Source organism: Macaca mulatta, chromosome 14 (assembly GCF_049350105.2).
Source record: "Macaca mulatta isolate MMU2019108-1 chromosome 14, T2T-MMU8v2.0, whole genome shotgun sequence".
Lineage (NCBI taxonomy): Eukaryota > Metazoa > Chordata > Mammalia > Primates > Cercopithecidae > Macaca > Macaca mulatta.
The window spans coordinates 1,429,768-1,440,242 of record NC_133419.1 but is presented as its reverse complement, the minus strand read 5'-3'; the positions used below and the strand labels follow the sequence as shown (position 1 = coordinate 1,440,242).

Here is a 10,475-nt window from a genome sequence, read left to right as displayed (position 1 = left end):
GGACGGCCGGGGAGCAAGGGGACAGCCAGGGTGCGAGGGACAGTCCTGCAGCAAGGGGAGCGCCAAAGGCGGGAGGTAACCGTCCAGGGCGTGGAGGACAGCGCGGAGAGAGCCCAAGGGGAGAGCACAGCCGGGGCGTGGGGAGACAGTCCAGGTGCGCGGGGACTGCCCATGGACCCAGGCACACACGCGGGGCAGGAAGCGCAGGGTGCGAGGCCGGGACTACGCATCCCAGCAGGCGGCGCGCGGGCGCGTCACTTCCGGCGGCGGCGGGCGGCGCGTGTGGGAGCGAGCGGGCGGGCGAGTGTTTACTTCCGGACGCCGGGGCTGAGGCCGATCGCGTCGGGCGGCGGGCGCGGCGGCCCCGCGCAGCCATGGACTGGCTCATGGGGTGAGTCTGCGGCCGGGCCGGGCTCGGGCGGGCGCCGGGCGGGGCGGCCGGGGCGCAGGTGGGTTGCGGGGCTCGGTGCGGGCACCGCCGCTCAAGGGCATCGGGCCCGGGCGGAGCGGGCGGAGCGGACGCGCCTGTCCTGGGCGGGCCGGGCCGGGGCGGGCGTCTCGGGGACAGCCCGGTTCTGGTCCCGGCAGAGGCCTGGCCCGGCCGCCCCGCGCGCCCGGCTGTCGGTGGGCCGGGGCCTCGCAGGTTGGGCTGCCCGCTCCGCTCCTTGCGCGGGGCTCGCTTCTGGACCAAGTAACTTGAACACCGGTAGAGACAAGTTCCTTAGGAAAAAGGAAAAAGAAGTGAAAGACCCCCAGTTTCCTGAGGTCCCCGCGGGGCCGTGGCCGGGGAGGGGAGCAGGACTGGCTGTTGCGGGCTGCGGACCCGCGGAGGGTCCGGGCGAGGCGCAGATGTTGCTGCGGTCCACGGGCGGCCGGGGCAGGAGGGTGGAGTAGGAAGGAAGCCGGAGAAACTGCTCGCTCCTAGCTGGGGAGCCGCAGCCGCCTTCCCCTCCCATCCGCTTCTGTGTTTAGCTTGCTGGAAACCGGAGGAGCGGTGCAGCAGCTAAAGCGTCGCCGCGTTGCCCGCAGCAGTTATTCTGGGTAAAGTGTTTTTTTTTTTTAAAAACTTTTTTGCTTTGTAAGGACAATAAGGACAGGCATTTTCACCCGATAGCGTGGTCCTTGCGCATCTCTGCCTGTCCCTGTAGCTTCCCCTCTGGTGCCTGCCCGGAGTCCGCGTCCTCGTTCCAGGGGTCTGGGGTGGGAGTGGGGAGCCGTTGCTCGTGGTTTTGGCCGGTGGAAGGGCTTGTGTAGACCCCGAAGTTCGGAAAGTGAGGTGAAAGGCTTGATGGGCGTTTCGCTTCAGTGTCTCTCAGGCCCTTGGGAGTCGAAGGGTGGCGTGGGGGCGCGGGGTCGGTGCGGGGTGTTGTCAGGATAACCAAGGAGAGGAATTAGAACCGTTCTTGGCGTCTCATTGCGTGGACTCTAGTGACAGGGAGACCAGGGAAGACAAGCAGCATGGGATGAATCAAGAGACCGCAGAAGTGCCCGGTGCAGCGGGGATCAGCCTGGAGCCAGAGTGCTGGGGTCAGGGCAGCTGTGCTGGTGGCTCGGGGGACCAGCCATGGGGTGGGAGGGCTCATGGCTTTTTTTTTTTTTTTTTTTTTTAAGGCAGAGTCTCACTCTGTCGCCCAGGCTGGAGTGCAGTGGCGCGATCTCCGCCTCCTGTGTTCCGGCAGTTCCCTGCCTCAGCCTCCCGAGTAGCTGGGTTACAGGCTCCCGCCACCATGCCTGCCTCATTTTTGTATTTTTAGTAGAGACGGGGTTTCACCATCTTGGCCATGTTGGTCTTGAACTCCTGACCTCGTGATCCGCCCGCCTCAGCCTCCCAAAGTGCTGGGATTACAGGTGTGAGCCACTGGGCCTCGCCGGCTCATGACTTCTTGAAGAGGCAGCACTGCTGTTCCAGCCCTGCTGCTTATTAGCTGTGTAAGTGGTCACTTCACCTCTTTCTTTAAATCACCTGCCTTTAAAAAATCACCCGTAAGGCGGACACCGTACGACTTGCAGTGCTTGGTTGTGGAAGGAGAGACCCAGGTAAAGGCTTAGCACAGCGCTTGGCATGTGGTAAATGTTGGCTACTGTTAGTGTGGAGAGGTGTTTCGTGCAAGGCCTCTGAAACCCACGGACACTGAGAATCGAGGCCACACAGCTGTGTGTGCTTGATTCCGAATCATAGGCGCTTGCTTCCTTTTTGCATTTACTGGGAGGGACTGCGTTGGAAGCACCCAGGCCTCCGAGTGGGGAGTAGACTCTTGAGCGGGCGAGTTGAACCTACAGGGATTCGTGTCAGCGGAACCAGCCCAGTCAGCCGGGTTCCCGAGGAGGCAGCTGACTGCGTTGTGTGAATGTGTGATTATTGCCTGTGTACATTCATAAGTAGCAGGTACTTTGTACCTGGAAGCTGACCAGCAGTCGGTCTTTTTAAACTCACTGAGGTCTTTGCTTTGTGGATTTTGCTGTCATCATTGTGAATATTCGGAAATTAACCACTACTAGGCTTTCAGGGGACTGATTCTTTTTTTTTTTTTGAGATGGAGGCTCACTCTGTCACCCAGGCCAGAGTGCAGTGGCACGTTCTCGGCTCACCACAACCTCCGCCTCCTGGGTTCAAGTGATTCTCCTGCCTCAGCCTCCCAAGTAGCTGGTATTACAGGCGTGCACCACTAGCCCAACTGATTTTTGTGTTTTTAGGAGAGACGGGGTTTCGCTGTGTTGGCCAGGCTGGTCTCAAACTCCTGACCTCAAGCGATCCACCTGCCCTGGCCTCTTAAAGTGTGGGGATTACAGGCATGAGCCATCACGCCCAGCCTGGGGGACAGATAGATTCTTGTGACCCTTGTTAAGACTTTGGTAACCAAGTAGTCCTCCAGGGAAGGACGGTGGTGCACTCATCTCATGGGCCCAGGCTGGGTCTGGGTGCCAGGGGAAGGCCGGCGAGGACCTTGGAGCTGCTGCCTTAGAGGGCCCTGGCCAGGGAAGGGGTGTCTGCTGCTGCCTGGCTGTAAAAGTGGGCAGTTCCAAGAGTGCAGTGAGATTTAAAAGTGGGATTAGGGTGGAGTGCAGTTATCTTTGCATACGTGGTTTTAAATCTGTTGGACGTTGTGAATCATGAATTCTTTAACAATTCCTTAAATACGTGCTGCCTTTTTTTTTTTTTTTTTTCTGAGACGGACTCTCGCTCAGCTCCCCAGGCTGGAGTGCAGTGGCACAATCTCGGCTGGCTCACTGCAACCACCGTTTCCTGAGTTCAAGCGATGCTCCCGTCTCAGTCTCCCGAGTTGCTAGGATTACAGGCACCTGCCACCACGCCCGGCTAATTTTTTTGTATTTTAGCAGAGATGGGGTTTCACCATGTTGGCCAGGCTGGTCTTGAACTCCTGACCTCAGGTGATCCGCCTGCCTTGGCCTCCCAAAGTGCTAGGATGGGCGTGAGCCACCGCGCCTGGCTGTGCTTCCTGTTTTAGGTGGTACAGTTTAGTGGTCAAGTACTGCTTTTCTTCCAGAGCCTGTTTTTAAGCTGCTATCTAAGGATGCAGAGCAGAGAGGGCCCAGGGGCTACTCTGTCTCTGCTCATTTCACGTGTTTATTGAGCATCTACGATAAAAATAAATTGTAAAAGCTGAAGAGTGAGCGAGCTGCAGAGACCCACAGGTCTTTCTCATTCGCTCGCTGAATCGGGCTCTCCCACTGGAGAGGGCTCAGCAGTGAGTGAAGGAGCTTGCTTCTGTCTGAGCAGCTTTTGTGTGGTCATTGCCAGGGCTTTCGTTGGCCGTTAATCCTTCAACTAGGTGTCAGTCTGGGATTAGGGAAATGTGTTATTTTTGACTATTTCTTGATATTTTAAATTAATTCAAAGCATTCATAGTCAAGTAGTTAGTTTGGAATACAGGTCTCTAATGTCTTAAAAGTTTTTTTTTTAAAGAAAGGATTTCTTTGAATTAGTTCATCTCAGATGACAGTGTGGACTCGACGGTAGCAGCAAACAGTGCCTTTGCCTGCTGCGTTCTCTTCTGATCATCGTTAGAACCGGAAGAGTGTTCTGTAGATGTGCAAGTGAAAAGCCACGTCTTCCTTGTCGCTGGGAGAAGAGCTAAGAGCCTGGCCCGCTGAGCATTCTCGCAGCCTTATCATCAGCGCTCCTGAGGAGGGGGGGCCTGCAGGGAAACCTGCTCGGGAAACCGGAACAGCCCAACACGTCAGGACTGGTGGTGATGAGCGTGGCTGGGGCTTTTCTGGAGGTTTGCAGGCACGGCTCTCCACCATCTGTTTCTCGTAGGTTTCCTTTGCTTGGCATTGCTTTGAGTTTGCTGGTGAAGTAGCTGTAAAGGTAAACTTTTTTTCGTCTCTCTTTCTTCCTTTTATGAAGAGTAATTCGTAACTTGAAAAAAGTTTCCACTTTTTGTAGACAAGCTCTGTTCCATTCTGGGCAGCCAGTGACAGGACGTCATCCCTCGCCGCTGAGTTGTAGGCAGGTGGAGAGGAGAAGCTTGAGCTGCGGTGGTTTCCGTGGAGGCTAGGGGAGGGAGGAACTCTACCACACAGTGTTTGGAGTGTAGGAGAAACTTTTGTCTTGTCTTTAACTGACAACAGGCATTTGTGAAAAGGTGTGTGCGCAGTCAGTGTTACCCAACAGAACGCACAGCCCAGGAGCAGCTGTGCATCCGGGAATACACGAGAGGAAGCACACTTCCTCCCCTCCCGACTGATGGGAACGTAACTGCCTTCCCGCGGGCCCTGCACAGGGCCCGGTGTGGTGGAGTCTGCGGGGAAAGGCCCCTCTCCTGCAGGCAGCTTCACCAGCTGGCCACAGCCAGGGCAGGGGGGCACACATCTCCGGCACGCTTCCTTGGGGCTCTCCTTGCTCCTTCTGAGGCTGCATGATGCCTTGACACCAGTGTCCTGGTTACCCTCCAAGCAGCAGGTGAGCTGTGGGTTAGCGGGCTGGGGCTGTGGCACCACAGTGCTGGTGATTGTATACAGACTGCAGGTGAGTGGAGAGGGCCTCTCCGAGGCCGCTGGCCTGTGCTTACTAACTCAGCTGTGATTGAAGACAGGCTGCAGGTGAGTGGGGAGGGCCTCTTTGGGGCCGCTAGCTTGTGCTTACTAACTTGGCTCTCCCAGCTGCCTTCAGGTGTCCTCCTCTCTGACAGATAAAATCTCGTGAGTGTGTGTCTCTGCAGGAATGTGAATGGAATATTGACAACTTTGTTTTTCTTCTTTCTTTTCTTTGCCGCATGGGAGGATGTTACTGGTGGGTTGACAATTGATTCTGATTATGAGGACACCCAGGCCGAACTTGCTTGAATCTCTAGAGTTCTTTTAGCAGCCTCATTGAGGTATAATTTACATACCATAAAGTTAACTTAAGTTTGCAATTAAATAATTTTTAGTAAAATTACAGGGCCGAGTAACCATCACCACAGTTTAATTTGAGAACTTTGCCGTCGTGCCCCAGAGAAGCCTCATGTCCACTGGCACTGCTCCCCATCCCCACCTTCAGCCCCGAGGCGGCCACCAGTCTCCCGCCATCTGTGTGGATGAACTGACTCATGTGAATGGAATCCCAGTACATGGGCTGTGTGCCTGGCCCACGCGGTGCAGTGTTGCGAACGTCCATCCATGGCGTTGCATGTGTCTGCAGCTCCGTGCTCTTCATCACCAAGTGCGATTCCGTCCTGTGGAGATGTGCACCTGCCACTCTCCTTCCACCACTGATCCACGGTTTGTGACCGTGACTTTTAGGACAGTGAGCTGGGCCTCTTCCTCAGCCGGGGGCCCCAGGTTCCTGAGTTCGTGGGCTGCGGTGTACCAGGCTCTGTGATGGGTTGAAGGTCCAGAGATGGAGACACAGCCATTCCCGCTTTCCTAGAGCTCTCAGGCTGGTAGAGAAGGGCCACAGGCAGCAGGAGAATTGAGTGGATGAGTGCAGCCGAAAGCAGGGGGCTCAGTTAGAGCAGGTATGAAGGGCTTTTCCAAGAGGAAAGGAGGAAGGAGGTGGCCCAGGAAGAGGCAGCAGCACATGCAGAGGCATGAGCAGAGAAGCCGTGGCCCAGGGCCTCTGTATCTCCAGCAGGCAGCCCTGGAAGGTCTGGTTTCAGGAATAGCCTCTTTCCATCAGGGCTCCACCAGGGAGCTCTTAGGCCTGGGTTTCAGAAGTGTTTACCTAGGGTGGTGGTGCATTCAGAGTCCTCTTTTTCAAAAAAAAAAAAGTTCTCCATCACCCCCTCCTATTTCCAAATTCCCCTTAAAAAGAGCAGTGGTCAGCCAGGCACGGTGGCTCACGCCTGTAGTCCCAGCGCTTTAGGAGGCCGGGGCGGGCAGATCACGAGGTCAGGAGATTGAGACCATCCTGGCTAACACAGCGAAACCCCGTCTCTACTAAAAATACAAAAAATTGGCTGGGCGTGGTGGCACGTGCCTGTAATCCCAGCTGCTCGGAAGGCTGAGGCAGGAAAATCACTTGAACCTGGGACGTGGAGATTGCAGTGAGCGGAGATCGCGCCACTGCACTCCAGCCTGGGTGACAGAGTTAAAAAAAAAAAAAGCAATGGTCGTGGATACATGGAGCCCTTTTTAGAAGGAGCCTCCCCATAAACCCCCTAGGAACCCTTGCACACGTGTCCTTGAAGCTGGGGGTGAGCCCCCCAGGGGAGCTGCAGGCGGCGTCCGTGGTTCGGGGGCTGGTAAACAGCAGGACTGCGTTTCTCATCGTGAGTGTATCTGAGACAGTGCAGCCCCCACCTCGGGTTTTTGCTTTAGTGTTGCCACCACCAGGTGCCACCCTTGTGTCCTGACTCGTGAAGGCCTCCCCCAGCCCTGGGAAAGCCAGCCACGCTAGGGATCTGCCTGCCAAGTGCTGCTGTCAGATCAAACAGGGGTGTGGTGCACCAGCAGACCCCCCTCCGGAGGCAGCTGTGGTCTCTGCTGTGGTCATCCGGTATGGTAAGAGGGGCGTTGAGGCCACTGTGAGGGAGGAGCCCCGTGCCGTGCCACTGTCACCCCAGTGTTTCCTTTGTCCACACAGTGGTGTGGGTTAGAAACATCAGGGCCCACTGCAACTTTTGTTAGGGCCACTGAGTGCTAGTTGGGAGCCGCACGGCCGTGGCCTTTGTTTCTCCGTGGTGATTTGTGTGTGTGCAGCCTCCTGCCAGTGCTAGACCTGTCTGGAAGGGAAGGGCGTGTGCTGTTCCCGTCTGCCTTGGCCAGAAGGGCCTCCCATTCTTTGCCTTCACCGTGTTTGTTTTTTCTCTGCACAGGATTTCTCCTGGCTGGGGCACACCCGTTGGTGTTCAGCGGAAGTAGAAACAATTGGTACAAACATAAAATGTGGAAGCTTAAAGGGAAAAGAAGGAGATGATGGGCAGGGGTTCCAGGCCACGTGTGATCTGTGGCATTGCTTGGCCCGTGGACTGTGGCCACACTCGCATTGCTGTCCCTGGCTCCCTTCTCTGAAGCTCCCTGGGCTGGAATGTCTGTTTATTCATCCCTGCAGTTGTTTGTGGATGTCCCGGGGCTAACGTGAGGGAGCTAAGTGCCACAGCTCCTGTTTTTTGCCCTGTCTGGTGGTGATTTTGGTCTGTGTCATCGAGCATTTTGCTGTGGCGGGCAGGGAGGCAAAGAGCTCCTACGAAGGTATTCAGCTTTTCCCTGCAGAAAGCAGGCGAGCTGGAGGATTGGAAAGCACAGAGGCACCATGCTGTTTCCCTTTTGCCTATGACCTTTGCAGGGTTGGGAGACTTTTCTTCCAAGCACCCTTTCAGCAGCGCCTCTTCCCCTCCAGACATGGTGGCTGTGCAGGCTGTGGGTTGGCAGACCCTGTCCCCACAGCAGCATAGTCTCAGGAGCCCACGTGGGGCTGTTGTCTCGGGGTTTGGCCTGCACCGTCTGTGGAAGCTCCTAACTCCTGCTTTGCTGGGATTTGTTCTCAGCCCATGGAAAGGCCTGATGGTGCCAGGTGGCCCTGAGGAGCCGGATGCCTGAGCCTGGGGCCAGGCCTGGGCGTGAGCCCAGGGAGCATAAAATTAGCTTGGGCGTGGGTTGAAAGCTGCTGGTGTGAGCATGGCTTGTCTGTGTTGAGTTTGTCATGCACAGCCCTAGCCTCTCCCCATAGTCTGCGGCCGGCCCTCTACATGGGAGGCTGCTTTGGGTTCCTCCTCCCAGCATGTCTGCCCTTCTGCTGCATGCCCTGTTCTTTGTGCCACATGTGACAGGACCATTTGTCATAGCAGCGGTGTCATGAAACACAAGAGTGTGGGCCTGAGAATCTGGGTTGAGTCAGGTTCCTGTTGGAGACCTGCATGCGTGCCGCCTGCTCTGAGCGCTCGGGACACGCATAAACAGAGGCAACGGGCCACCCCTGGGCAGCTTCCCCACTGCCGAGGGGGACGGGAGTAAGGAGGTGTGGGATGGGGTGCCTGGAGGGGGTGCACAGGAGAGCCGAGGGGGATAGAAGTAAGGAGGTGTGGGATGGGGTGCCTGGAGGGAGTGTGCGGGAGAGCCGAGGGGGACGGGAGTAAGGAGGTGTGGGATGGGGTGCCTGGAGGGAGTGTGCGGGAGAGCCGAGGGGGACGGAGGTAAGGAGGTGTGGGATGGGGTGCCTGGAGGGGGTGCACAGGAGAGCCGAGGGGGATAGAAGTAAGGAGGTGTGGGATGGGGTGCCTGGAGGGGGTGTGCGGGAGAGCGAGGGGGACGGAGGTAAGGAGGTGTGGGATGGGGTGCCTGGAGGGGGTGTGCGGGAGAGCCGAGGGGGACGGAGGTAAGGAGGTGTGGGATGGGGTGTGCAGGAGAGCTGTTTGAATAGGGGCTCTAGAAGGCCTCTGAGAAGGTGCTATTGAGCTGAGGAGGTGAGGGAGGGTACTCGCCATGCAGGCCTGTGGAGGGAGCCCTGGCTCCCTGGTGCCTTGTCTCAGAAGGGCTGCCTTTGCCTCCTCCCGCTCATGGTTCCACGGACGTGTGGGTTTTTATTTATTTAATATTTTTCAGTCGATTGTCGTCTTTAATGATATTTTGATGAATGGGCTGTGTCAAATTTAGCCAGCAGGAGTGCATGTGACTTAGCTCCTGTATCAGTTGAATAGATGAAGGGGCAGGGAGGGAAGCCTCTGTGAGCAGAACCAGTGAGCCTGGCTGTGTATCACCTGCATCGCCTCCGAGCTGAAGAGCTGTGCCAGCAAAGCCCTTGAGCTCATTTGGGCACGGGGGACCGTCTGAGGACGGGAGGAACAGTGAGGAGACCTCAGAGTGCGCTCAGGAGGCTTCGGTGGCAGGTCACATTGCTCTCAATTTGGCAGCCATCTTGTGGATGTTGTGGGTTAAAAGAAATAATCAGTGTCACTGGTAGCCAAGTTTTTAATGTTAAAGATAACAATATAGAATAAAATGAACCCTTGCAGGGTTCTGTGGGGAGTATTACCGTGAGGCATCATTCGGTGCGTAGGCTGCGCTCCCTGCCGGCGGTGGGCTTCCCAGCGGGCGGCCTCGGCTCTGCGTGTGACATGCTAGGCCTGCAGCACCGTGTGCCCTCCTGAGCGGCTCTGCTCTGGTTGATGCTCTCAGCAGAACACACGACTTCATGGTCCCCGCTTCTGCCCCTGGCACGGGCAGTGCGGCCAGGGTGTGGTGTGCATCCTACGCCCACGACTGGCAGGCAGGCCGCATGGTCAGCCACCAGGGTCAGGTGTCAGGCGCTGCACCAAATGCACAAGTCTCTGATCTTGGGCGTGGCTCAGCAGCCCCTGGCTTGGCTGTGGGTGGGTCTTGCTTACCTCTTTCTGAGTAATCAACCCTGGAACTTCTGGGCCTAGAATGAGGACTCATCACCTTTCCCGCATCTGTGAGCTGGTGGGTGGGGCTTTGGCCCCACAGGTTATTCCTGCACTGCCACCAGTGGTGACTGGCTGGCAACCCTTAGGGGCGTTGCTGCCGTGGCTGTCTGCTGGGGCGCCACAGTCCCCCCATGGATCTCTCCAGGCAGAGTTTTATGTCCTCACCCTAGAGCAGAGTTTTTTTGACTTCTTGCTGTCCGGACCCCTTAAAGTCCTTGTTGAGGCTGGGCATGGTGGCTTGTGCCTGTAATCCCAGCACTTTGGGAGGCCAAGGTGGGAGGATCACTTGAGACTAGGAGTTCAAGCCCAGCCTGAGCAACATAGGGAGACCCCATCTGTACAAAAAAGTAAAAATTAGCCAGATGTGGCGGTGTGTGCCTCTAATCCCAGTCGTTTGGGAGGCTGAGGCGGGAGGATTGCTTGAACCCAAGAGGTTGAGGCTGCAGTGAGCTCCATACCACTGCACTCCAGTCTCAGTGATAGAGTGAGACCCTGCCTCTAAAACAAAGTCCTCATTGAGTTTACATGAGTTGAGCTATTAATGTTCATCTTTTTAGAAATTAAAATTGAGAATGTAAAACAACTTTAATTCATTGAGAAAGAATTAAAAACCTAGCATATCTTAACATAAGTATCATTTAAAAATTT

At 56.3% G+C, this 10,475-nt stretch overlaps 1 protein-coding gene across 2 annotated transcripts in view; it reads left to right on the top strand.

Moving 5' to 3' along the window:
• Positions 1-306: 306 nt before the first annotated feature.
• The window catches only part of MOB2 (MOB kinase activator 2), a 72,099-nt gene continuing 61,930 nt past the window's right edge, over positions 307-10,475 (top strand). Inside the window, exon 1 of one of the 2 annotated variants that reach the window (XM_015113322.3) lies at positions 307-391. In XM_015113322.3, the coding sequence (XP_014968808.1) occupies positions 375-391 (17 nt within the window). In that variant the 5' untranslated portion in view covers positions 307-374. Of the gene's footprint in view, positions 392-977; positions 1,042-10,475 lie in introns of those variants that run through there. The other variant, XM_077961662.1, reaches the window with a different exon arrangement.